General features: G+C 58.1%; 3 protein-coding genes across 3 annotated transcripts; 2 read left to right on the top strand and 1 right to left on the bottom strand.

The window, feature by feature from the left end:
* The first annotated feature begins 2,690 nt into the window (after positions 1 to 2,690).
* Positions 2,691 to 10,973, top strand: SCAMP2 (secretory carrier membrane protein 2). The gene is made up of 9 exons (XM_057420498.1): positions 2,691 to 2,745; positions 3,310 to 3,443; positions 4,094 to 4,183; positions 5,426 to 5,543; positions 5,922 to 6,050; positions 6,748 to 6,907; positions 7,165 to 7,266; positions 9,411 to 9,528; positions 10,598 to 10,973. The coding sequence occupies exons 1-9, from the start codon at positions 2,691 to 2,693 to the stop codon at positions 10,742 to 10,744; spliced, it is 1,053 nt and encodes a 350-aa protein (XP_057276481.1). The 3' UTR covers positions 10,745 to 10,973.
* Positions 10,974 to 12,143: 1,170 nt separating this feature from the next.
* Positions 12,144 to 15,338, top strand: ULK3 (unc-51 like kinase 3). Its single transcript, XM_057420402.1, has 16 exons — positions 12,144 to 12,298; positions 12,481 to 12,621; positions 12,703 to 12,823; positions 12,939 to 13,043; positions 13,149 to 13,292; positions 13,392 to 13,474; positions 13,551 to 13,706; positions 13,784 to 13,889; positions 14,000 to 14,040; positions 14,128 to 14,230; positions 14,311 to 14,375; positions 14,481 to 14,559; positions 14,644 to 14,684; positions 14,773 to 14,820; positions 14,896 to 14,950; positions 15,124 to 15,338. Exons 1-16 carry the CDS (start codon positions 12,197 to 12,199, stop codon positions 15,138 to 15,140), a joined length of 1,407 nt encoding a protein of 468 aa, XP_057276385.1. The 5' UTR covers positions 12,144 to 12,196; the 3' UTR covers positions 15,141 to 15,338.
* Positions 15,339 to 18,633: 3,295 nt separating this feature from the next.
* Positions 18,634 to 21,582, bottom strand: CPLX3 (complexin 3). Its single transcript, XM_057420389.1, has 3 exons — positions 21,311 to 21,582; positions 20,907 to 20,994; positions 18,634 to 19,679 (listed from the first exon to the last, which is right to left on the bottom strand). The coding sequence occupies exons 1-3, from the start codon at positions 21,469 to 21,471 to the stop codon at positions 19,455 to 19,457; spliced, it is 474 nt and encodes a 157-aa protein (XP_057276372.1). The 5' UTR covers positions 21,472 to 21,582; the 3' UTR covers positions 18,634 to 19,454.
* Positions 21,583 to 26,941: the final 5,359 nt, after the last annotated feature.

Here is a 26,941-nt window from a genome sequence, read left to right as displayed (position 1 = left end):
TCAGGAGCCTTCTCTTGTCCAGGCTGCCCCAGCCCAGCTCTCTCAGCCTGGCTCCAGAGCAGAGCTGCTCCAGCCCTCGCAGCATCTCCATGGCCTCCTCTGGCCTCTCTCCAGCAGCTCCACGTCCCTCTTGTGCTGCTGCCCCAGAGCTGGATCAGGGCTGCAGGGGGGTCTCGCCAGAGCACAGCAGAGGGGCAGGATCCCCTCCCTGAGCTGCTGCTTGCGCTCTGGGGGTGCAGCCCAGCACACAGGGGGGTTCTGGGCTCAAGAGCACACTGAAGTCAGGTCATGGGGAGCTGCTCCTTACGCAACACCCCCAAGTCCTTTACAGGCTGCTCCCTCCAGTCTCCCCCAGGCTCTGTTTGTGCTGGGATTGCTCTGCCCCAGTGGCATGACCTTCCCCTTGGCCTTGTTGAACTCCATGGTCCCACCTCTCCAGCCTGTCCAGATCCCTCTGGATCATGTCTCTTCCCTCCAGCTCATGAACTGGCAGGTGCTGCCATCCCCTTCCACGTGCTCCAGAGCTTGCTGAAGGCCTGGGTGTGTCTTCATGCTCCCAGCCTTGTCACGCTGAGGACCATCGGTGAGGCAGAGCAGCAGAGTTCTCTTTTCTCCTTGTGGATCCCAAGCTAGTGTTTCATACAACATTATCCCAACAAATCCCCTGCAGAGCCTGACACAACTGGGAATCTTTGCCTTCTAAGGGGGCTTTGTTGGTGATGGTCAATAAGCTTGGTGTCAAATAAGCTGGTTTGGTCCTGTGAGAAGTATCTCTGGATCTTCTCTCTGTTACTCTTAACATCTAAGAGATGATAACTGCCTTTGTTCATTCAGTGTCAGTGCTGCTGCGAGTGGCGGCTACCTCCAGAACTTTGTTACAAGCTTCCAACAGGGCTGAAAGCTTCCATCCTCTTTAGAGAGCTCCATAATAAACCCCTTGAGGTGTCTCTTAATGCTTCTTCCGGGCAGTGGCAGGGCTCTGAGGCCCCATGCTGGTGGCTGGCTGCAGGACTAGTGATGTTTGGGGCTGTCACTGTGGTTTTAGACAACATGATGAGTTCCCAGTGATTGTCATTTGAGTTCTCTTGCCCTGATCTCATCTAGAGGAGCATCTTTCTTCTGCTCGAGTTGAACTAGGGGTGCTAACAACTAAACCCTTCCAAAGGAAAGGTACCTACAGCACTCTCCTATGCTCCAATACTTCCTCCAAGGAGTGACAGCCCCATGTAGCGTGGCTTCAGGTAGTTAATTCAGAGGTTGAATTAGGCCCCTCTTTCCACGTTTCAAGCATAAAGGATCAGGTCAGCTTCCTTTTGCCCTGCAGCTGGCAGAAAGGAACTGCAGAATGTGGAGTTTGGGGCAACTTCTCGTTCATCTCCCCTGCGTTACCCAACCCTCAGCTGCGCAGTCCTGGCGCGCGGAAGCGGGTGCCTTTATACCACCCCATCTCCCAGCTGCTGGTTTCCTTCCTGCCCGCTCCAGAGCACAGGGACATGTGGGCAAGCACACTTCAGCTTTGTTGCACGTTCCCTGCTCTTTGTATAGCCATCATAGGCACACTTGCACAATAGGAAGCTGAGCTGAGCTGCCTTGGCCACTGCTGAAGTAAGTGATTTTTAAGCCATGCACCAAGACGAGAGGTATTCTCCCTTTGCAGTCAAGCTGCCGTGCAGCTGGAAGCAGTGGGACAGTGGTGCTGTTCTCCCTGCCCTTTCCAACAGCAGTGCTGTGCTGGTGAGCCTCCAGTTACCTTAGGAGCTTTCTTTTGAATGGACATGAGCAAAGGGAAGAAAAGCACGTCTTGCATTGCCATTCCAAGTGTTCCTCCTTATTTCCAAGCACTTTCCTCCCAGCGTGACCATCCAAGCTCTTTGGATGGTTGGTTTCCCACTCCCATTCCATTAATGGAGTTTCTCATCCTAGTGCAGTCATCTGCTGGACTCTAGTCAGGCTGGGACCTCATCCAGGCTGGATTAAAGGGTGTCTGTGCCACCATGCAGTAGCTATGGATTAACTGACTTGTAACCTCGTGTTGCCAGCCCTTGTGTCTGCAGCCTGAGGTGAAAGCCTCCAGAGGAGCGAGCAGTGAACTAAACCCTGTGTCTTGAGTCCTTACATCCTCTGTGGTGCTTCTCACAGCCCTGCCTGGCTGGGGACTCAACCTCACAGAGCAGCATCCAAAGGCTCCTGGTCTGGCATCCTTCAGCACAGGGTGATTCAGAAACTAGTGCGACCTGTTGCAGAGGGAGTGCCTGCTATGGAGGAGAGGGGAAGTTACTCATTAACTGCTCCTCAGGCATCTGAAGGCTCTGCTGGGACCTCAGGGGATGGCTCTGGCAGGGCTCACACAAGCCCAAAGGCTTCTCTGCAGCACATGGGCTCAGGCAGCACCCCCTTCCCTTGTCACAGCCTCAGCTGCTGCTCACCCCATTAAGTATAAAATCACTGATCTCAAGACATGGGGTGCTGAGGGAGGGAGGAAAAGCCACGTGTTGATGTTTTCCCCATACCAGCTATGGGGTAGCCAGGCTGTGCTTGCAGGAGCATTCCCCTTGTACCTCGTTTCTCTAATAACTGGGGAGAGAAGCACCGCAGAGGTCAAACCCTGGCTATCAAGGAGGGATCTCTGTATGGAAAGGAGTGTGTACAGAAGAGAAAGTGAAGTCAGCTCAGTGCAGTGCAGGTGAGGGATGAAAGGTGCTCTTCCAGCAGAGGAGCAGAGAAACATCAGGTTGTTTGACAGAGGTGAGCGGGAGATGCCATGAACACAGCTCTTATGTAGCACCATTAAACACCACCCTCCTCCTCCCCCCCCCCGCCAAAGTAATGGGTGTCCCACCTCTGGGTCCATTTCCCTGGGTGTTTTAACCATTTTGGAGCAGCCATTGGCACCTTTGCTGCTCCAAGTGCTCTGGGTGGCAGCCAGGCCCACTGTACCTGGATACTCGTTTTGGGAGGCTCTGCTCTGCTTGGTGGCTCCTCACTCGCTCTGTGGTGCCAGGGAGGTTTAGGAGGTATCAGCAGTGTTCTGACTGTGGGTGAATGAATCCAGTTCCCACTCCAAGGCCTTGGAAATGAGGGATAACTCACTGTGGGTAAGTGGTGGTCGTCTGCAGCAAGGGCTTCTGTGCCACCAGCGTGTTGGAGCTCTTCACAAGTACCCCTTGGCTGGACAGGAGGTGGTTCCTGCCTGCACATCCTTGCTGACAGTCACCTCCTGGGTTAGTTCAGCCCCTTGCCAGCCCCCTCTGGTTCCCAGCTAACAAGGGGATGCCAGCCTGGCAGCATGGATAATGGGTAATATCTAAGCTAATGATGAGCTTTGCTCAGCGCTGATTTCTCTTTGCTTTCTCTCCTGGCAGGACCCCTCAGTGACCCAGCTCACAAACACCAGCCAAAGTGGCTTGGATGAATTCAACCCCTTTTCTGAGAGCTCCCAGCTGGTACGTGCCATGTGTCTCTGCACTTGGGTGCCTTGGTGGTGCTTATGGTGGTATGTAAGGTTCCTTGATAGGCACAGCTTCAAAACAGTGAGGTATTCCCAGCAGATTTCCCCATGGACTGTGCAGCTCGTTGCGTGCATGGTGAGCTGTGAGCAGCTGCTCCTGCACTGGAGCACTAACAGGTTCCCAGCTGGAGCTCTCCACTCGCACGGAACAGCTTCTTCTACTGGCTGCTGGCTCACAGTGGAGCTACATGAAGTGTGAAGGGGAAGATGCTGTGTGGCAGGAGGCATCAATATTTATTGGGTCTTGGGGTTGGGAGCTGAGCTGCTGCAGTGATACCAGTGATGGGTCTCTGCAAGAGCTTCATGCTTATCTCCTGGCTGCTGCTGTGTGTGAGGTGAGAGGAGAACAGAACAGCAGGGTGAAGTGAGATTTGAAGTTGAAACAGTTGAGCACATTCCCTTTTTGCTTCGTCTTTGCCTAATAGCTGTAACCCTCAGATGCTGCTCGCCCAGTGCATTAAGGAGCTAACAAGCTTTGGAAGAGCAGAGTTGCTCTGTGCTTTGGTAATGCCACGGCTAAAATATACTTTGCCAAACGAAGCACTCTGTAACGGGTTCTCCTTGTTGCCTGTGATTTATCCCCAGACCAATGCAGCCCGGACAACACCGGCCACGCAGCCCTCGGGCCACTCGCAGCCTGCGGTTCTGCAGACGTCCGTGGAGCCCACTCCGCAGGTACAGCAGCATGGGCTGGGCAGGGGAGGGAGCAGACCTGGGGCTCTGGGGCACATGGGATTAGGAGTGGAACAGGATTCCCAGGGGTTGGGAAGCTACAGGTCATCTCTTCATCATTCTCTTCATCAGGGACTGCAGTGACAGGCCAAGGGGAATGGCTTGAACCTGCCAGAGGGGAGACTGAGATGAGCTCTTAGGCAGAAGCTCTTCCCTGGGAGGGTGCTGAGGCGCTGGCACAGGGTGCCCAGAGAAGCTGTGGCTGCCCCATCCCTGGCAGTGTTCAAGGCCAGGTTGGACACCGGGGCTTGGAGCAAGCTGCTCTAGGGGAAGGTGTCCCTGCCCGTGGCAGGGGGTTGGAGCTGGGTGACCTCTAAGGTCCCTTCCAACCCAAACCAGTCTGAGTCTATGATCTCTTAAACTCACGTTTGTGCCCATCTGGTGAAGTGGATCTCTATAGGGAATACGCACAGTTCTTTTTATGCCTTTTCCCCTGTGCCTCTGATGTCGGAGCTTGCTTTGCCTTGTAGCCTGTTTGCTCTGGCTTCCCTCTGCTGACACAGGAATGTGTCCTGCTGATGCTTTTAGCTCTGGTTCCTTAGTTTTGGTCAGACGTGCTCAATTCCAGGCATGTAAATACAGTCCAGCTCTTTGGAGCCACTGCTTAGACCAGCTGATGAGTACCTGACTGCCAGGACCACCTCATCCCAGATGCAGAGAAGGCTGCTGGGAGAAGGGATCAGTTCTTAGAGTAACAAACAGGGAGAAGGGATGCTGAAAGGTGCTGTAGACAGCTCCTGCCTTTCCTTTAGACCTCCTCTCCTACCCGGGAAGAGATTGTTGTGGTAAACGCCAGAGTCCTGCTCGCTGCTCTGTTGCGAGGAGCAATGAGCTGGGAAGGAGGAGAAGCTGTGGGAAGTGAATAGCTTTGCTGAAAGTGAAGGGCTTAGAGGATGGGTGACAGACTGCATCGCTTCCTTAGGGCTCTTCCAGCCCTCTTTTCCCATGGGATAAGAGGAACATCTGGATGGAGCTCTGCATTGAGCCTGATTTCAGCCTCCAGCTAAGGCAGAAAGCCTCAGGACATTTCAGATCAGCAATGGGTGTTCAGCTTCCAACTCGTCCTCAGTCCTTGCTATTGGATCGCCTTTGTTCCGTTCCAGTTTGCCATCTGGTGTGTTTGCTGGTGGTATTCCTGCTGCCTCAGCTAGGGAATGGCTTAACCTTCCTCTCCCCCTGCTGTAGGCCGTGGCGGCAGCAGCACAGGCTGGGCTCCTCCAGCAGCAGGCAGAATTAGAGAGGAAGGCAGCTGAGCTGGAGAAGAAGGAAAGGGAATTGCAGAGTCACGCAGCCAGCATTGATCGTGAGTACAGCTTCCTGCAACACCCCATCCAGCGGGATGCCGGGGGAGCCCGGGCTGCTTGCCTTGCCAGGGTTTGATGATGGCTCAGCCTGTCTGCGTGGCTTTCCTTGAGTCCTTCACAGCTGGGACAGTCCTCCTGGCATTGTACCTGTCGTCCCATAGCATCCCAGATGGGAACTGAGCTCAGAGATGAGGGGCTGGAGACCAGCTCTGGTGGGTGTCTGCCCTCCAGCATGGTCTCAGCACCTGCGTTTGGCCACGTTAAGCTCTTCCAACACTCTTGAGGCTCTCGGAACCACAGCAAAGCTGTATTTCCCCTAATCTTGGTTTTAAATGGCTGAAAGCAAGTGAAGAACTGCTCCTTTCTCCTTCCCGCAGCGAGGCAGAACAACTGGCCACCTCTTCCCAAGAAGTGTCCCATCAAGCCGTGCTTTTACCAGGATTTTTCTGCAGACATCCCTGCTGACTACCAGCGGATATGCAAGATGCTCTATTACTTGTGGATGTGTAAGTACTAGCTTGAGCTGCAAGAAAGCTTCTTCCTAAGGAGGTTCTGTGTCTAACGCTGAGCTTTGCCCTCCAGTCAGTTCTGCACGTGTTGTCTGCAGGGTAACATAATATCTCCCTTGTTTAGGGAGGACAGCACAGGTCAGAGATTGAGTCCACAATGGTCTTAACCTTATTTGTGACTTTTGGTGCCCTGATAAAGATTTAAGATGTGGTTGGAAGCAGCAGGATCAGATGAGGCTCAGTTTAAGCTGTTCCCTTTCAAGGGAGGCAGGGGACTCTTCATCAGGGACTGTAGCGATAGGACAAGGGGTGATGGGTTCAAACTGGAACAGGGGAAGTTCAGGTTAGATCTAAGGCAGAAGCTCTTCCCTGTGAGGGTGCTGAGGCGCTGGCACAGGGTGCCCAGAGAAGCTGTGGCTGTCCCATCCCTGGCAGTGCTCAAGGCCAGGTTGGACACAGGGGCTTGGAGCAAGCTGCTCTAGTGGAACGGGTCCCTGCCCATGGCAGGGTTGGAACTGGATGAGCTTTAAGGCCCCTTCCAACCCAAACCATTCCATGATTCTATAAATGAGAGGGCCCGAAGCCTTCTTATGTTTTGCAGAGCTCCATGTGTTCCATGAGGGATTTGGGATGCTTCAGAGTTTTCCAGGAACTTCCTGATGGGTTTTTTCTCTCTCTTTCCCATCCTGAACAGTGCATTCGATAACCCTGCTCCTCAACCTGCTTGCTTGCCTGGCGTGGTTCACAGTACAGACGGACAGAGGAGTAGACTTCGGTCTCTCCATCCTGTGGTTTATTATATTCACCCCTTGTGCCTTTCTCTGTTGGTACCGACCGATTTACAAGGCTTTCAGGCAAGTTCTCTTTTCTTCTGGAACAGGGAGATAGCTTTTAGTGGGAGGAACTTTGGGTTTATCTGCTCCCATCATGTGTTGCCTGCAGGATTCTTCCAGCTCTTTGCATCATTAAATAGATCAAACCCACTTGTTCCTAAACATGCCAGAAGGGTCTATAAAGGAGTTTGCTGAAGCTGTTTACCCCCCTCATGGCAAAGGGGGTCTGTGCAGGCCTCGTGTCGCTGGGTCTCACTCCTGCTCCATCTCTCCCGCAGGTCTGACAGCTCCTTCAGCTTCTTCGTCTTCTTTTTCGTCTTCTTCTGCCAAATAGCAATCTACGTCATCCAGGCTGTCGGCATTCCAGGCTGGGGAGACAGGTAAGCTAGGCTATACACTCACTGCCTGACAGCCCTGCCTGGGTGCTGCTTCTCACCAGGGCTGTGACTGGCAGAGCTGTGCGGTCCGTTTCTGACAGCTGCCTGTTCCTTCTCCCATGGTTTTCCACTCTCGCCCTGGCAGATCCCAGCTGGGCTCTTCCCATCCTAGTCCCAGCAAAGGCACAAAGCTTGTCGGTTGCTGCTGCCTTCCCCCTCGCTTAACACATCTAATACTTATGCCCTCTTGATGCTGAGCCTCTAGTGCTGACCACGTCTGCCTTGTGTTAAAGTGGAGCCTTCATCAATATAGGCCGTAGTGTGGGGGTGAGGCATCCCTCGTCCAGGATCTGGGGACAGCTTCACTCCATATAGCCTGATCATAGAATCATGGAATCAACCAGGTTGGAAAAGACCTTTAAGCTCATCAAGTCCAACCTTTACCCCAGCACTGCCAAGGCCACCACTAACCCATGGCACTAAATGGTGACACTAAATCACTGATGATGGTCCTGGATTTCTCTTGTGTTGATGATGGGTTGTGCTTCAAGCAACACCCAGAGAGCGTTTTGCCCTCACCCTTTCCTGATGGCACTGTACAGAAGGCTGCAGCTGAGCTTGTGCAGTGCCCCTGCAGTTAGAGCACAGCCTCTCTTTTCGCCTTGCTGCTCAGCTTGCAGCCTCACTGAACACAGCAAAGGTCAGCAGGCAGGGGCCCCTCTCCCGAGGGGCAGCCTTCAGGAGGTGAGCACAGTGAATCTCTGCCTATTTTGGCCCGCTGCCTGCAGAAGAGCTCGTGGGCAAAGCTGTCCTCGTGCTCCCTCCCCTGCTCCTGGTGCTGCCGTAGCGGTGGGGACGGGGAGGGAGCTCTCCCCTTTCAGTGTGACTCGCAGAGCGTGCCTCGAGCCTGCTGCTGCCTCTTCCGCAGCCAGGCAGCGCATTTATTTTTGGCTGCAGTTCGTGGTGTGCCTCTCCCTGTGACGAGGCTGGAGTGGTGAGCACGGCTCATGGGACGCTTTGGCTCACTTGATTTCCCCTCTCCTGGTGGCACACGGCTTGCTTGGTTTAGCAGTTGGAAAGATTCCTTTCTCCAGCACCCAGGAGGGTATTTTTGCCCACAGCCAGGCACTGATAACTCCAAGCATCCCCCTGCCCCTTCCACAAGTGCCAGTTTCCTCCTATCTGTAGCTCTAACTTCATCCCTTCCTTCCTCTTCCTCTGCCTCCCCCTCCTAACACTCAAGTCCCTGGCCATGCAGAGCTGTCATGGGGATATGTAGGTCTGGGCTCCAGATCTTCCGATTTAGATGTCCCAGCTTATCTTCACAAGCCTTGGCTGAATTTTGACAAGGTGCTTATGGAGGTGATTTGATTTGATTTACAGCAGCACCAAGGGTCTTGATTTTGCAGGTTAAGGGGGTGCAGCAGGGGCCAGGGCTGGAACACAGGTGGAGTGAGAATGGTTCTCTTGTGTGGAGGTGGATTGCTTCCAAGAAGTGATAATGGAAACTGTCCCCAAAATCCCAGAATCCCAGACTGGTTTGGGTTGGAAGGGACCTTCAAGCTCATCCAGTTCCAACCCCTGCCACAGGCAGGGACACCTTCCACTAGAGCAGCTTGCTCCAAGCCCCTGTGTCCAACCTGGCCTTGAACACTGCCAGGGATGGGGCAGTCACAGCTTCTCTGGGCACCCTGTGCCAGCGCCTCAGCACCCTCACAGGGAAGAGCTTCTGCCTAAGAGCTCATCTCAGTCTCCCCTCTGGCAGGTTCAAGCCATTCCCCTTGGCCTGTCCCTACAGGCCCTTGTCCCAAGCCCCTCTCCAGGTTTCCTGCAGCCCCTTCAGGCACTGGAGCTGCTCTCAGGTCTCCCCTTCAGGAGCCTTCTCTTGTCCAGGCTGCCCCAGCCCAGCTCTCTCAGCCTGGCTCCAGAGCAGAGCTGCTCCAGCCCTCGCAGCATCTCCATGGCCTCCTCTGGCCTCGCTCCAGCAGCTCCACATCCTCCATATAAAATGATGCCGGATGAACTCTGGGTCCATTTCCACAGCTGTTATGTTTGGGTTTGCACCTTGCTGTAACAAAAGGCTTTTGTGCAGCTGTGGGTGCTGTGAGTGGTGCTCTCTGTGCTCACGCTGCTCTCCTGTCCCGCAGTGGGTGGATCGCGGCGCTGTCGGAGCTGCACGGGAACCTGGCCGTGGCCATCATCATGATGGTGGTGGCAGGATTCTTCACTCTCTGCGCGGCTCTCTCCCTCTTCCTCCTCAAGCAGGTGAGTGGCTCAGGGGTAGGGCGAGATCTCATCTCAATTGCAGGTGCACAGCTCAGGCTGCCAGGGATGGGGCAGCCACAGCTTCTCTGGGCACCCTGTGCCAGCGCCTCAGCACCCTCCCAGGGAAGAGCTTCTGCCTAAGAGCTCATCTCAGTCTCCCCTCTGGCAGGTTAAAGCCATCCCCCTTGGCCTGGCCCTACAGGCCCTTGTCCAAAGCCCCTCTCCAGGTTTCCTGTAGCCCCTTTAGGCACTGGAGCTGCTCAGAACCGTCTCCAGGCTGTAGGTGTAATTGGGGTGGTCAGGCCAAGAGCTTTAATCAATGTATTTGTGCTTGTGCTTCCTGCTTTGATGCCAAATGTCTTAAACACTTGCAGGAGGGACAGCAGCCTTTGGGGAAGGGTTGAGAGCACAAGTGCTCCAGTGAGGCACACCATTAACCATGCAAGGTCCCAGATGTCATCCTCATCTCACATGGACCTTAGATTTCTTGTGCCTCCCTTTAGCTTGAGTGTGGCCAGAGCTGGCTGAGCAGAAGCCATTGCTTTGTTCACATATCCAGGGGTTACAGTCACTGCTGCCATAGTGTTCTGGGGCTTCCCAAAGCCTGGTGGCAACCACACAAGTGCCTTCCTGGGGGTTCCTAAGCACAAGCCCTCCTTGTGATCAACCACGTGAGGGTTGTGTTTCCCCAGTTAACAGCAGCAACGTGGCTCTGGGGGAGGCGAGGACAGGCTGAACTGGTCCTGTTGCCATTGCTTCCTGCTCCTTTTCTCCCTGTCTTGAAGGAAACACCTGATGCACCCTGCTCTGCAAGTGTCTGTAAGCGTGGGTTCAGTGTCCTTGCCAGCAGAGTGCAGGAAGTTTTGCTCTGACACCCACTATTTTCCTCAAAACTCCCTATTTTACAAGAAAATGAGGGTCTCCTGCAATGTGCAACCTCCCCTCCCGGGTGGGATGCATACAGTGGCTCCAGCCCATCCTCTCCGGCTGCATGAGCGCACGATGTGCACCGCAAACCCACGATTCATGCTCATCTGTGGTTGTTTTCCCCCTCTGCCCCTGTTCCCAGGTGCACTCCCTGTACCGACGCACGGGAGCCAGCTTCCAAAGGGCACAGGAAGAGTTCTCCCAGGGCATCCTCACCAACAGGAGCTTCCAGACGGCCGCTGCTGGGGCTGCCTCCTCAGCAGCACACAGCGCGTTCCGAGGAAACTAGCCTTTCCCTTGGCTCCCGCTGCCCTCCTCACCCCAACCTCCACTTCTGTTTGGGAAACATGCACTTTTTGGGGGTACCACGTTGTGACGCCGACTCCAGGGGGGAGGAGGCCTGGGTTTTAGCTGCAACCAGCCTGCGTTTGAGGGTGATCGGTTTTCCCTGTCTTGTTTTAGGGTGCGGGGAGATAGGGGAGACATTCTCTGAAGCAAATATATTTCTCTACCCAGGACCTACCATGTGCTTGTGTCTCTTCCTCCCCTGGCCCTGTGTGTAGCAGGGAGGTGAGGGGAAGCAGGACTTTTGTGTTATTCTCTCTTCTCTTGGTCTTTGCTATGGAGAACTTGGTTATCTGCTGTTTAGGGGGTGGTGGTGTAACGTGCATGTAGTTTATGTCCTTAATTTGGAGAGCAGAAACTGTCCTTCTGGTTTACTACACTTAAACGATGCTGTATTTCGGCCTCTTCCCTACTCAGCTGTCTGACAGGCAGGGAACCACGGCGCAAAGGAAAACCTGGGAGCAGGGAGGGGTTAGACAGGAGGGGAAGCATCCTCCTGCTTTCCCCGCTGTGGCAGATCCCCTCAGTACTTCCACCAGGATCCCATAGGCGCTCCTGCGCCCCGGGGAACGCAGGGGGAGAGAAGGGAGCAGCAGGGCTGGGGCTGTGTCTTCACTGCGGCCTTAAACGAGGGGAGGGAGGGCAACAGGGACTTCTTGCCGGGCCAGCTCTGTTGTTTGGGAGCTCGGACACCCCCGGTGCCTGCGCCGCCGGTCTCCCCCCAACCCTGAGAGCCTGCCAGGCGGGAGAGTGCATGGAATTTTCTCCCGGGACAGCCCCTCCCTGCTTCCTCCTCCCACGTGTGAGTTTTCAGCTGGGAACGAACGGCTTTGACGTGGTTTAGTATTATTTGGGGGTTATTTTCCAGCTGGGAACGAGCGGGTTTGATGTGCCCTGAGCTCCCAAGGCCGTGTCCCGAACGGGACATCCCTTTGGGTGGGGATAAGGCGCCCGTTGTGGCTCTCCATCCCCGGAGCGAGGGTTTTAACCCAGGTTTGACTTTGTGCCGTGTCTGTCCCTTCCTGTTTAGGGGGGAAAGTTGCATTTTCTCCCCCCCCCCTTCCCCAAGCGTGTGCCCGGTGCCCTCCTCACCCGGGCACCGGCACTTCCCTCCCTCCTCCCGTATCGTTATTGTCGGGTTTTGTTCCTCATCTTTTCATGTCCAGAATAAAGGTTAATAATAAAATGCCCATGTGCGCACCTGCAATCCCTGCTGCTGCCTGCGGGGGGGGGCGTGGCCACCACCAAAGGGGCGTGGCTAGCACCAAAGGGGCGTGGCCAGGGACCAGCCCTGAGTGCGGGCAGCATCGGGGGCGTGGCTATTGGGCAAGGGGGCGTGGCCAGCAGCGGAAGGCGGAAGCGGCGCCGGGGGCCGGGCACCGGGTCCGGTTGGGGCATGGCGGGGTCCGGTTGGGCCCCGCCGCGCCTGGACGGGTTCATCCTCACCGAGCGGCTCGGCACCGGCACGTACGCCACCGTCTACAAGGCCTACAGGAAGGTAGGGCCGGGCCGGGCCCGCTGTGCCCTGCGAGCTCCGTCTCGCAGCCCTCCACGTGGGTGCCAGCCCCATAGCCCCTCTATGGGGGCCTGTCCCGTGTCCCCCCCCGTTACCACCCCCTTGGAGTGTAGACCCCGGCCCGCAAGGGTAGCCGTGAGCGGGGGGGGTGCTCCCGTTGGCAGAGGGACACGCGTGAGGTGGTGGCCATCAAGTGCGTGAGCAAGAGGAGCCTCAACCGGGCCTCGGTGGAGAACCTGCTGACCGAGATCGAGATCCTCAAGACCATCCGGCACCCGCACATCGTGGAGCTCAAGGACTTCCAGGTGGGGCCGGGGGTACCCATGGCTCTGGGGTGCCGCAGGCAGGGCACGCCGGTGTGAGCCGGTTTTCCCCTTGCCTCGCAGTGGGACAGCGACCACATCTACCTGATCATGGAGTTCTGCGCGGGGGGGGACCTCTCCCGCTTCATCCGGATGCGCAGGATCCTCCCGGAGAAGGTGGCGCGCGTGTTCCTGCAGCAGCTGGGTAAGGGCTCCCTGCCCGGGGGCTGGGGTTGGGGAATGGGGGGGTCAGGGATGCGGTGGTGCCCCCCCCCCCCCCCCATCCCCACTGTCACACCCCCCCCTCTGCCCCCCCCCAGCCTGCGCCCTCAAGTTCCTGCACGACCACAACATCTCCCACCTGGACCTGAAGCCGCAGAACATCCTCCTGAGCGCCCCGGAGCACCCGCAGCTGAAGCTGGCAGGTCAGGGCAGCCCCATGGAGGGGTCCAGAGGTGGTGGTGGGGGGGATTCTTTCTGCCTGCTCCCCTCCCCCTCCCCAAAGCTCTCCTGACCCTCTCCCCCCGCAGACTTTGGGTTTGCCCAGTACATGTCCCCATGGGATGAGAAGCACGTCCTGCGTGGCTCCCCGCTCTACATGGCCCCCGAGATGGTGTGCCGGCAGCAGTACGACGCCCGGGTAGACCTGTGGTCGGTGGGGGTCATCCTTTACGGTGGGTGTTTGCTCTTATTCCCCCCCCACCCTCCCAGGGCTCGGTGTGGGGCTGGTTTCCCCCTCTCCATCCCCACATCTCTCCCTTTTCCCCCCATAGAAGCACTCTTTGGGAGGCCGCCCTTCGCCTCCCGCTCCTTCGCTGAGCTGGAGGAGAAGATCCGCAGCGATCGGGCTGTGGAGGTAACGTGGGGTGGGACGGAGCTGGGGGGTCTCACCCATCGCAGGGCCTGTGCTCTCAGCCCCATTCCTTCCCCAGCTGCCCAGCCGGCCCCTGCTCTCCCCGGAATGCCGGGATCTCTTGGGACAGCTCTTGGAAAGGGACCCTTTGAAGCGCATCTCCTTCGAGCGCTTCTTTGCGCACCCCTTTGTGGATATGGACCATGTCCCCGGCCCCGAGAGCCTCTGCAAGGCGGTGAGTGGGGTGCTGGGGGGTGCTGGTCCCTGGGGATGTGGGGGACCAAGCCCTGAATCCCCCCTCATCTCCCCCAGACTGACCTGGTGGTGGAAGCAGTGAAGAAGGATCAGGAGGGAGATGCCTCTGCTGCCCTGTCCCTCTACTGCAAGGCCCTGGAGTACTTTGTGCCTGCTCTGCACTGTGAGTCCCCCCTGAGGGGGTCCTGGGTGTGTTTGGGGGGGGCACAGCACCCCAGGGGTTGCTGGTTTGCACCCCAACCACCCTGACGTTCAGTCGCTCTTCCCCACCAGATGAAAGCGATGCTCGCCGGAAGGAAGCCATCCGGGCCAAGGTGAGATAAGAATCCCTTGTGATGTGGGGACAGCATCCCACCCAGAGGCTGTCCCCATGCCGGGGTCCCCTCACATGCTGTGGGCAGGTGGGGCAGTACATCTCCCGAGCGGAGGAGCTGAAGGCATTGGTCACCTCCAGCAGCAAGACCCTCCTGCAGAGAGAGAACCCAGCCAGAGAGCTCCTTAGAGGTACCGGGGGTTTGGGGGTGTGGGAGCAGGAGGGGGGGCACCCAGTGGGGTTTGGGGCTGAAGGGTGCTCCCCCTTGCAGAGATGGCCAAGGACAAGCCCCGGCTCTGCACTGCGCTGGAGATGGCTTCTGCTGCCATCGCTAAGGTGAGGGGTGGGCTTGGGGTGCCCTCGAGTGGAAGGGGCAGGAGCAGCCCTGTGCGGGGTGGAAGCTGCTGCATCCCCCGGTGCCTGGCAAGGGCTGTCTGGCAGGAGGAGGAGGGCAAGGACGATGCTGACACCCTGGAGCTGTACCAGCAGAGCCTGGGGGAGCTGCTGCTGCTGCTGGCTGGTGAGTTGTGGCCATGGTGGGTGCTGCAGGGGCCAGTCCTGTGCCGGCCACTGGGCTGATGCTGCATCCCTCTTCCTTCTGCAGCGGAGCCTGCGGGGAGGCGCCGGGAGCTGCTGCACGCAGAGGTGAGGAACAGCCTGGGCACGGCCCCGTGTCCCCTTGGGGTGGCTGTGAAGAGACTCGTGCAGACACTTCCCTCTCTTCCTGTGCCAGATCCAGACCCTGATGTCTCGAGCCGAGTACCTGAAGGAGCAGATGAAGGTATTGCTGCTTGGGGGGGGCTCTGGAGCGTGCTGGAGGGGGTTCAGGCTGGAAGCCTCTCCTCTCCCCTGACAGATGCGGGAGGCACAATCCATGGGCAAGGAAGCGCTGGCAGAGCCCGTGCGGAGCAGTGAGTGTCCATCCTCATCCCATCGGAGCCTGCGGTCCTGTGGTGGGGAATGCCCCTGCTTGGGGATATTCCTGCCCACGGGTGATCCCGACCCCGCACACCTTTATGCGTGCATGGGCGCTGGGAGACAATGGCTTGTGCAGCCCAATGAGTGTCCCCTGTCCCCCGCACAGCCTGTACCTTGCAGTGATGCCCGGAGCCGGCTGCCGGGATGCTGCTCACCCAGGGAGGATGGAGGGGGTGACGAGGCTTTCATCCTGCCTGCACTGGGGTAACCGCCTTGGGGAGCTCCCCTGCTCGGGTGGGTCCGCAGGGCCATGTGCCTGCTTCCCTTCCCGACAGGCGGGATCCCCTCCAGCCCTGGTGTGCCGTTATTCCACCCTAATTCCACCCTAATTCCCTCCGCTGGCTGCCACGGGTGGGTGTTGTTATCCTGGCACCGCCTCCGGCAGGATAACCCCGCATCCTGCCCATGCGGCTCCTGTCTCTTCTTCCACCTCCCGCGTCCTCCTGGGGGGGCCCTGAGCACCGCACAGCCCCACTGGTGGGGCAGGCAGCAGGGCTCGGCACGCTGTGCCTTTCTCACCCAGCAACTACCTCTCTGCGCCCATCACCGCGCCTCCGGCCTCCATGGCCCGGCCGGCCCTCCCTCCTGCTGCTCCTCAACCTGTGCTGGGGGCTGGTGGGTACCGACTGCGCTTTCATCTGTGCCGTGAGGGGTCAGTGCTCAGTGGGCAGGGTGAGAGCTCTTGGGGCTCTCACAACCCCAGCAGCCCACTTACATCCCCAGACCACCCCCAAGTCCTGCTGAATCACTTCGGGTGCTGAGGTCGCCTGTCCTGCAGAGCAGGGGCCCTCCTCCCTGTCTGCTGCACTGCAAAGGGAATGTAATTTATTGTCTCAAATAAACACTTGGTTTGGGTTTCTCCATCTCCTCCTGTCTCAGGTTTGTGCTTTAACCCCAAAGGGAGCTCCAAGACCATGACCCAGCCCGGGGTGCCTGGAGCCAGACCCCTCGTCTCTGTGCCTCTGGCCAAGAGCGGAGCTGGGGCATCCCCTTCCCTCCTCTCCTCCCAGCTCCCGTCCTCCCTGGGGACATGAGGCAGCCAAAGCCAGCCTTGACCTTGTTTTCACTTCAGATCCTTTGGGTTCTGTCAAACACGGAGCAGAACAACACGAAAGGTTACGTAAAATCACGTTTTCTCCACTCGGTTGTTGTGGCTGGTGAGGGACAGGGGGGTGTGGGGACGGATTGGGGTCACTTTGGGGTGTCCCAGGGCTGGTCTGAGCCAGGATCCCAGCAAAGCTCCTCCTGAGGCTGCCTTCACCCCAGATGCTACCCCATAACGTGGCTTCTTCCCCCCTCCATCCCCAGCCTTTAGTCCTTATCCATCTGCTCCGTGCCGGGCAGCTGGGGGAAGGCATTTCCACGTCTTTATTATTGTTATTATTATTATTGTGAGCACAGATTATTCCCTGAGGCTTTAAAGCGCTTCCAAAGCCCCTGCCCTCCCCGGCCTGTGGCGAGCGCAGAGCCGCTGGGGACGGCGGCACCGCAGCCGGGGCGGATAATCGCATCTGCCTTTCCGCTCTGCCGAAGACACGGATGAATCCGGAGCTCTGGAAGCAGGAAGAGGCTCCGGGGGTGCCGGAGCTTGGGGAGGGCGATGCCCCGGCTTTGTGTTGGGTGGATGGATCCCGATTAACCCTGGTACCTGGAGCAGCAGCGGCGTGACGCTGCAGCGGGATGGGAAAGGGTTCAGTGGAGATCCCGCATCATGCCGTGCTGGTTCGTTTGGTTCAGTGCTTAATGACTGCTCATTTGGGGAAAGCACTTGCTCACCAGTGGAAAAGAGGCCTGATCCTGCTCTGTAGGATGAGGGCCTGTTCCACAGCTGGTGCTGGAAAGCAGGAGCTCTGTCCGCAGTGATCCTCTAGCATCCAGCTTGAGGAATCACACCAAACCTGGCCTCATAGGTGAGGGAATTCTAGAGAGGTTTATAGCGTAGCAAAGGAAAATCTGGATCTTTCCTGCTTTAATCCACACTCATTCTTTTCTTTGAGTTTTCCAGGCTGCGTGTTGATGCCCGGAGCAGTCGTATGGCGTGCAGGCAGCCGGGATGCTCGGCTGCAGGGAATGACAGCAGACAGGATGCGCGTCGCGCTGGGCAGGAGGCGAGCTGCCTACGCTGCTCCCCCCCCATCCCAAACTGCCCTCCCTGGCACAGCACCGGGCTCGGAGCATCCTTGGAGCTCCCGCCAGGAATGGGGAGGAGCGAGGGCTGCGCTGCTGCTTTGCTTTCACATGCCTGGGGGTCATGGAGCCTCCTAAAATAAACCCGGGCAGCTTCACGCGGCCTTTGCGTGGCAGCACGTGGGCTGGGAGCGTAAGGGGGGCACATGCACCACCGGGGGCTGCGCTGCTCACCTGGACCCAAGGGCTGCATCCCGCATCCCTCCCGCATCCCTCCCGCTGCTCCAGAGGGGTGTTTTACTGATCAGGGCCTCGCCGTCAGCCTGGGATTTAAAAGCCAAGCCATGCCGGAGGGCTCGGCTTGGTCCTGCTATCGCTTTCCTGGGGGGGGGGGATTAGATGAGCTTGGGCTCATCCTCATCAGGTATGATCCTTTTCTGGAGCTAAAGCTGCTGCTGCCCATATTCCCCCCTTCTTTTCTCTGTGTGGGGCTGGGTTGGAGCAGATGTCCTCAAGGTGGTGGTGGGCCCCTGTGGGGCTGTGATAATGTGAGTCCCCATGGGTAGAGCATCCTTCCTGGGCTGCCTCTGTCCATCCTGGCAGCCAAAGCAGTGCCTGATGTCCTCTGAGAGGTGACTGCCCCATCCCTGGCAGTGTTCGAGGCCAGGCTGGACACAGGGGCTTGAAGCAAGCGGCTCTACTGGAAGGTGTCCCTGCCCGTGGCAGGGGTTGGAACTGGATGAGCTTTAAGGTCCCTTCAACCCAAACCAGGCTGGGATTCTGTGGAAACCTCTGGTTTTGGAGGGTTTCAGGCCCCAGCATGGCAGTACCAGGGATCTGTGGGCAGGAAGCAATCTCCTGGCTGTACCAGGGAGCTTTGCTCAGCCCCACATGGCCTGATCCAGCATCCTTGACTGCAGCAAAAACAAGTAACCACCATCCCCAGCTTCCCGCAGCCTCCCTGTGTTCTCCTGCCTGACCCAACTCCCCTGCCAAAGCAAATCACGGTTAATCCATCCCCGCCTCTGGGATGTGGAGCAAGACATTCCCAGCCAGTGCCAAGTGTTTCCCAGGAAGGCTGCTGCAGGCGCCCACCTCCCCTGCCGGGATGCAGCCAGGCTGGAGCTGCTCCAGCTTGGACGTGTATTGGGCAAAGCTGTGTCCTTGCTCGGAGCAGTGCCATGGACACCCCGTGAGGCTGAGGCCGTGCATGAGCTGAAGGCTTTTTACTCAAATAGCCCCAAATCTGTGGGATTTGGGGGTATTGTTGACTTTTAAACCCATCTGCTGACAAGAAACCTCTTGTAGCATCCCTTTGGTGCAAACCATTGCAAAGCACCCACCCGGAGCCCAGCGAGCTGCTCCCTGCTGGGTGATGCTGCTGGAGGTCTCCCCTTTGAGCCGCCAGCCCCGCTCCCCCTGCTCTGCAAAGGGGATGCCCTTGATCTCTCTGCACCCGAGGCGAGCACTGCTCAAGGACGGGCAGAAGTGCATAGACATCTCCTGGTATTTATTCCACCGGTTACAACTGTACCATGGCACGGGGACAGCAGAGGAGGTGGAGAGACACTCGATGAGCACAGCGCACAAGTACAGCACGACAGGGGAGGAGGAGGAGGAGGAGAGATTCCCTTTCCACTTTGTTCTCCTGGAAGGAACAAGGACACGAGCGGCTCCCACCCCGGGGAAGGGCTGGTGTGGGCTCCCATGGGCACCGGGGAGCGGGGTTTATTCCTCTCTGGCATCAATTCAGGCTCCATCCCTCCGGTCCTCAACACCCCCTTCCCGCTGGGCTGACTGGGATCGTATAGCAGGTCCTTCCCAGCTGACTCCTTGCGGAGGGGCCCTCAAGGGCAGTGCTTGGTGTCTCTTGCCCATATGGAAGGTTAACTCGCATCTCCCACCATGCAGAGCAAACCGGAGCCTCCCCATCATTCCAGGAGGCAGGAACCCGGCGCCTGGGCACCGCTCTGCGGGAAAGCCTTTGCCTTCCCATGCTGATGTGCTTCAATGACACCCCAAGGTCACTCCGGGCTTTCCTTCCCCGCTCTCCCTAGGGACACCCGCTGCCGGGCACAGGGGTGGGATGGGGCACAGGGGAACATGCTGCCTCTCGGCTCTAACCTCGGACCGGAGAACAGGACAACAGCCACACACCAGGGACACCTGGGGCAGGGGTTGAGGCAGGAGGAGGACCCGGCTCTGCGGGACGAGGGGGGCAGCATCAGTGGGGTCCCCGCTGCAGGCGGCACCGCTCGGCTGCCCCCCTCCCTTCCCATCCTGCCGGCGGGGAGCGGGGCTGCTGCCACCTCACATCATGGAGCACTTCTCAGCCGACTGCTTCAGGTCCTCGAGCGTGGCCGAGGCTTTGTCCTTCAAGGAGTCGAGGTCCAGGTTCTGGATGTTGCTGAGCTGGCCGATAACCGAGTTCTTCTCCTCCTCCTCCTCGTTGTCCTGCTCGATCATCTTGGCCAGCTCCTTGGGCAGCTCCACGTCACCTCCCACCAGCTGGATCTGGTTGTCATCCGTTTCGTTCTGTAATGGGCAAGGGGGAGGTCAGGGGGTGGCACAGGGGGGCTCTGCAGGCGCTGAGGGCACGTGAAGGGCTCACAGTGCTCCAGAGCGTGGGCTTTGAGCTGTCTCCCTGCACTCAGGTCCATGTGGGATGGTCCCTGCGGGGTGCCAGCCACGCTCGTGCAGTGGGTAGGATGCTGACCCCGAGGGGATGTGGGTGAGCAGAGCCTGGGCGCACACCAAGGGACCCCAGGGTGCAAGCATTGGTGTAAACTGGCGCTGGGGAGGTTTAGCACCCGGTTAAGTTCCACGTACACTCAACGGCTGTCCCCACGGAGAGCAGGGCTACAGAGCCACAGGGAGGCACGGGAAGAGGCAGCCGGGCTGCCAAGCAGCATCAGTGATGAGCAGAAGAAACTTGTCAGAAGATGAGGACATCTCCAGCATGGAAAGGATAAGGATCGGGGGCCAGAGCTGAGCTAATCCCGCTTTCCCCTGGAGAGCAAAGGGAATCTCGGTCCCGTTCTGCCTTTTCTCGCTTTTGGCAGGGGAAAGATTCCTTTTCCAGCTGTTTATTCCATGGCAATACAAGGGGTGTTTGGAGCAGGGGGTGCTGAGCACTAACAAATAGTCTGAACAATGCCACTTGGCTGGGCAGACCTTTCCCAACTAATATTAGCCTGGCTCCAATTTAGAGTATTCACCACTGAGGCTCCTGCTGAATGAATGGGGGGTTTGGGGGGGAGAAGAGCTTGTAGCAGGTCCAAGAATAGCTGAATTCTGCCTTGATTGGATTGTTCCTGGTGAATCGTTCATCACCAGAATGGAAACTCCAAAACAGGGCTTTAGGTAGGAAGTGTTTCCCAAATAATCCGGGCAGAGGAGAGGGCTAATCCAGCCGGGAAGGTGTAATTCCAGCTCCGATCCCAGCTACAGGGCTGAGAGCCCGGGGTGACGGCTGCTTCCCCTCATCCAGCTGGGTTTAGGGAGCAAAAGAGAGGAAGATGGGGATGAAGCACGGCTGAGGGGGTGCTGGGGGTCCCTCTGTGCGGGTTGCGGTGCTCAGGGGTGACTGGAAGGGGCCAGGGTTCACATGGGAGGGTGCTTTGGGGGGAAACTGGTTTGCATTTGGGCTTTGTAGTTCGGAGCCCCCCCCCCAGCCAAGAGCTGTGGTGCCTCTTCCCCATGCACAGAGCCCCCCGGTGGCTGCTCTGGGGTGCCCCCCCCCCATGCCCAGCAGGGCAGTACCTTGGGGAGCCTGTACTTGTCTCGGAAGTGGGACCTGACCGTGGCTCTCTCCGCCTTGCGCTGGGCAAACTGGGCATCCCTTTCCATCCTGTGAACCACAGGGGGCAGTTACCGGGGTCTGAACATCCCCCCCCCCCCCCCCCAGCCCGGGTACCCCACATCCCCTCCGCAAAGCCCCATTTCCCCACCACTTCCTCCCCTCCCAGTGCATCCCGAAAGGAGGAAACAATCCCATCTCCCGGGCGAGGAAGCGGATTAAGGGATTAGGGGGTTCATTAGAGTCCCTCATAGCCCTGCTGTCCCCAGCGCTGTCCGGCCCCCCCCCCCCCCCCCCCCAGGCTCCAATGCGTGGGGCTGCAGAGGGGGCACCCCACACCCCGGTGCCCGCCGCAGGGCTCACTTACTTCTCCTCCACCAGCTGCCGCTGATATTCCTCATACTCCTCCCGGGTCATTCCCTGCGCCTCGGCCGGGGACTTCTCGCCCTCGCTCTTCTCCTCGCCGCCCAGGCCGCCCGTCAGGTTCTTCAGCTGCCCCCCCACCATGCTCTTCACCATGAACGCCATGGTCGCGGTCCCGGGGGGAGCAGGGGTGCCGAGGAGATGGGGTGCTGGGAGACCCGGGGTCAACGGGGAGATGGGGTGCAGGGGTCAGGGTGGGGATGCACAGTCAGGAGGAGCCGAGGTGTACTCGGTGCTGGGGTAGCGGGAGTTACCGGAAAGCCGGGGAGATGTGGTGCGGATCCCCGGGGATCAGGAGTACGGGGTTATTGAGGAGCCAGGCTCAGCGGAGCCGAGTCCCGGAGCGCCGGAGCACGGGGTTACCCGGGAGCCGGGATGCTGTGGAAGTGAGTTCCCGGAGCACCGGATTACCGGGGAGCCGGGGTGCAGCGGCGCCGAGCTGCTGGGATGCTGGAGTACGGGGTGATTGAGGAGGCGGGGTGCAGCGGAGCTGAGTTCAAGGGATGCCGGAGCCCGGGGTTACCCGGGATGCTGCGGGGGTGAGCTCCCGGCGTTACTGCGGAGCCGGGATGGAGCAGAGCCGAGTTCCTGGGATGCGGGGCACGGGGTGATTGAGGAGCCGGGGTGCAGCGGCGCCGAGCTCCCTCTCTGCCGGGTCCCCGCTCCGGTGCTCAGCGTGTCCCCATGGCGGGGCCGGGGCCGGGGCCGGGCGGGCGCTGCAGCACCGTGCCGCGGACAGCTCCGGTGTGTGCGGGGCGGCAGCACCGCCCCGGCCCCGGCCCCGGCCCCGGCCCCGCCGCCCCCCGCCAGGCAGAGGCGGAGCCGCCGCCGCCGCCACCGCCCCCCCGGCCCCAGCCCCGGGGGATGCCGTGAGCTCCGCCCGACCCCCGCACCCCGAGCCCGGCGTCCCCCTGCGCCCATGGCCGGCAGCGGGCACAAGGAGCGAGGCGCTTCTCCCGTCTGTCCCCATCGGCCTGGTGCGGCGGGGGAAAAGCCGGATTTAACACCCTGTGAAAGCCATATGTGCCGTGCACAAGGAGCAACTGTTGTTTGCTTGTAGAGCTAAGGGCTGCCGTGCCCAAACCCTTCTTCCTCTCATTCCTACTAATGGTATTAACTGCCATTAAAGCTCACACCCGCTGATGTGCAACCCAGGGACCCACGCGTCCATCGGTCGCCTAAATCAATAGGCTGAGGCCAGAGCAGGCATTGATTTCGTTGTGTAATTCCCTCGGCCCCTCCAGCTTTCCTGGCTCCCATCCTGCCCCCACTCCCACTTCCCACTCCTGCAGTCTCCCTTGACTGCAGCCATACCAGGGGCCTTAGGGAGTGAGCAATTAATGGCATCAGAAACGCACCTCCCTTCCAGATGGCCAGCCTGGCTTTCACGGGCATTTCTCCCTTTTTCCCTTCTCTGCTCATGAGAAAACCAGCGCGGCTTCAAACCCCAATCCCGGCTCCGGGAAATCATCGCATTGCCCAAATTTAAGAGAACCTCTGCAGATTAAAAATGCTGGAACAGCTGTGAGGCGATGAAGTGAAGGAGGGAGGGGGAATGGGGCCATCTTTTCCCTTCCCCCCTCGCCCAAGGTGGCACCAGGCAGAAACGTGGCTTAAAGGGAAACTAAATCGGGAATAAATCCCATATTTGTCTTGGCTATTTTCCCTGGCGTCCCATTGGAAACAGCGTGTCCAAGTTCTGGCTGTCCATCAGCCAAGGACTGGGGGAAAGAGGGGCAGAGGGCAGGAAAAGCACCCCAGCTCGTGTCCCATGCCCAGGGCAGGCTTGAGCCCTGGGCTGGTTCAGAGCAGGCTCTGGATGCGGCTGGTCCCGGGTGCGTTGCTCAGGCCGGATTTCTGTCTAAGCAGTCACTAACAGCAAGAGACTTGAAGTCAGGACCGATTTTTTCCAGCTGGGTTGGATAGGTCAGCTCCCCTGTAGCCTCCCTGTCTGAGACGGAGAGGAAGCAGCTCGTGATGAGCAGCAGTGCTCGGCCAAGGCAGCTAGGTGAAAATGAGCATGTGAATACCTGCACGGGGTACGGAGCTGCTTCTATAGGGATGCAGCAAAGGGCAAAAGGAGCTCTTGCAGCTGATGGAAGCTCTCCAATCCCTCTGGCTCCTTGGCCCAGGCTCTTTCCAGAGGGCCAGTGTCCCATCTGGAGGCAGATAGAGGAGAAAGGGCCTTCGGAGGGTTGGGAATGCTTCAAGGTAGTTGATTTCCCCATCTGCTCTTCCTCGGGCAGCTGAACTGTTCCTTATCCCCTCAATATATTCAAGTCAGAGTGAGTCATCCTCCCTACCAGGACTCTAACCTGCAGTAATGAGATGTAAATCCTTGCATGACCTATTATATTAGCTTATGCTATATCACACATCTGCCTGGATTAGACGGGAGGGAGATGAAACGTCCCCCGGTAGCAGCCAGCCTCAGACAAGCCGGTGGAAGTTAAGAGGATCCTCTCTCAGCGTTGACACCTGATTTGAATAGGATGCAAGCAGTTTGGTTTCCTCCGCCATGGTGAGAGGGATCATTTCAGCTCTCCTTGCCAGGTAATAGGAGAACTGGCTCCAAAGCAGCAGCTGGATGCTCTCCCCTCATGCAGGGCTCTATGTGATGCTCCAGAGATCCCTGCAGGGGACCAGAACTGACCAGGATTCCTCCCATCACTGCCACATCGGGGCAGCCGCCTGCTCCGGGCACAGGGATAAGGCACAGTGACATCCATCCGTGATGGTGGCAGCTGGGGTGGAGCTGGGAGCTCAGCATCCGCCAGGCGGGAGCTCTGGCCAGTGGTAGAGTGGCCTTGGGGACAGTGGGGAACACCTGACCCCTTTCTTGGAGGTCCCCAGCAGCAAAAGAGCAATAGAACAGGCTCTGATTACACTTTAATACTAATACTGATACTGATACTAATACTGATGCTAATGCTAATACTCTGAGCTGAAACAGAGAGAGCTGGTGTAGGTGTGTTGTGTGCCCTTATTGGTTCAATCAGCTCCTCTCTGTAAACTCCTTTAGCTGTAAGAAGGCAACTATCACTCTGTGACAGCTATGAAGAAGCTGTTAAGAAGATACTGAGGTGCTGAAGTGCTGAGGTCAAATGCAGTGGGATCTTGTGAGGGAGAGCTTGGCCAGAGGGTCCTGGAGCTGTCTGGAACCATCATGAGCTTCAGCTGCCAAGAGCTCAAGAGAAAATATCATAGAATATAGCTAGAACATAATAGAAGCATGGAATGGTTTGTATTGCAAGGACCTCAAAGCTCATCTAGCCCCAACCCCTGCCATGGCAGGGACCCCTTCCACTAGAGCAGCTTGCTCCAAGCCCCTGTGTCCAACCCAATCTGAGCTCTTGACATAACATCCCTTCAAAGGGCAGCGGGTTCCCTTCTGCCCAGCAGTCGCAGGGGTAAAAGTGCTGCTGTGTCACCAATACAGGGAATAGAGCAGGGTAGGGAGAGGGTGGTGTAAATGATCAAATGAATGACTTCCTTTCGTCGTACTCGGATGTAATTCAATGAAGTGAAATGCATCTGGAGTTTGCCTTGGCTGCGGAAGGTGCAATGCAACGCAGCATGGTGTGGAAATGAAATCAAAGCTGCCTTGTCATGACCTAGGGAAGCCATTTCCATGTGAAACATTCCAACTCCTATAGAACCAAGCCTCTGAGGGCCAAAAATCTGTTGTCATCGCCTAAGATGAGGTCCCAAAGGGGGGAGGGTCATTTCTCTTCTTATTTGATGCTAAGCCTTCGTTTTACTCAAGGAGAGTGGTTTACCACGTAGGCTCTGTCACACATCATGAACACTTACTCCTTTTCAAGTCCCCTCGTGTTTAATTGCATCCCGAGCTGTGGGGTGGCAGCAGAGCTGCCCTCAGCGTGGACATCACTGTCTGTGCTCAGGAGGGAGAAGTCGCAAGGTCCTTCATAGGGTCATGCCCATCTCCTCTCTAGAAATACAAAATACTTTTACATTATTACAGTATTTTTACTTTATTACAGTCTTTTTACATTTCTAGCTTTTTTTTTTGATAATGAATGATAGACATAGCTTGATAATGGCCCTGGGCTGGCCTAGCAGAGCATCCCCTCTGTGGGACCTGGGAAGGGAAGCTGGGATGCTGCTGAGATCTCCCCAAATTCCCTCTGATCCCCTTTATATCATCATGGGGCTGAGCACGGGTTGCCCAGACTCAGTGTTTGAGCGCAGGATTTCTTTGTGTGGGATGGGAATGGCCCTGACGGGGCTGTGCGAAGGGACAGGCAGCCTCTGCCCAAGGGATGCAGGCTTTGGGATGCTGCGGGCGCATCCCCAGAAGAGGAGGGTGACGAGGCACGGGAGGAGGTCACAGCACAGGCCAGGGTGGTTGTGACCCCTGCCCGAGGAGCCATGCTGTTTGTGGGGGTGAGGAGGAAGAAGAGGGAGGTGATCGGGGTGCGGGTTGGCAGAGCCTGCACCCAAGCAGTGACACAAATCCAGCCGGACAGACACACGGAGCATGTAAACAGGCACATGGGGACACCATGTGCTGCCTCGGTGCAGAGCCAGCCCGGAGCAAAGGCACACGCCAGCCGGAACACACACACACACGCACAGCTTTCCCACGGGGGATCTTTCCAGCCTTGCCTTCATTTCCTGGAGCGCTCCGAAGGAAAAGGCAGAGCGGGATGAGGTGAACGGCGCGGAGCCGTGCTGGGAACGGCTTTGTGCTATAAATAGTGCTGGTGATAAAGGCAGGCGTGTGGGAGGGGGGGGACGGACGGACGTGCGGGCAGGGCACAGATGCCAGGGCTCTGGAAGCCCGTGCATCAGGGATGGAGCAGAAGGAGCCTTGTCCGGCCATCATGGGAGCGGGTAGCTTGCTCCCAGCAGCACTGAGTTAGGCATTAGGGCAGCTTGGGAGGGGGCACCGTGCACCCCTTTCTCTTGGGATGGATGCTTTGCAGCCCTGGGAAATGGGAAGCAGCGAGGAATTGCAGCTGGAATTGCGCTGGGAACAGATGGGCGCTTCGGTTCCCTTTGAAGTTTGTTGAGGGAGGGGAAGGCTCCCTGCACCCCTGGGGTAAGGGGGGAAGGCAGGGCTGGGATGTAGGGAAGGGTCAGAGCTAAAGGTCAGAGCATCTCTGCTGGGAGCAGGGATGGGACAGGCTGCTCCAAGAGGCAGCAGGAGGAAGCAGGTGAAGGAGCCGGGATAGGGAAGGAAAAGCAAAGCTCCTTCTGCCCCAGAGCCAGGGGCTGGTTCGCAGGAGCTGTTTCTCCTGGCAAGCCGTGCGGCAAAGGCAGAGGGAGAGGCAAAGCAAGTCCCTTTGTGCCGTGTCACGGGCACCCCGGCGCTCAGCAGCCATCACTCCCTGCCTGCTGCTGATGATTCACACTGAGAACTTGAGGCAGGATGGGAGCTGACACAACTGGGCCCAGTGCCCATCTCCCTGTCGCTGATGGGAAGAGGAGGAGGAGGAGGAAGAGGGGACATGTTGTGAGCCAGCACCCGAGGGACACAGCAGCCCCCGGGCATCACGCAGGAGCCGGCAGCCTGGATCCCCCCGAGGCTGCTGATGGGTTCAGAGATGAT

This window comes from Pezoporus wallicus, unplaced genomic scaffold (genome assembly GCF_028554395.1).
Source record: "Pezoporus wallicus isolate ANWC-B61680 ecotype Strahan unplaced genomic scaffold, APGP_CSIRO_Pwel_v1 contig_7731, whole genome shotgun sequence".
NCBI classification, from domain to species: domain Eukaryota; kingdom Metazoa; phylum Chordata; class Aves; order Psittaciformes; family Psittacidae; genus Pezoporus; species Pezoporus wallicus.
The sequence above is the reverse complement of the archived record's forward strand: the minus strand, read 5'-3'. Positions and strand labels throughout refer to the sequence as shown.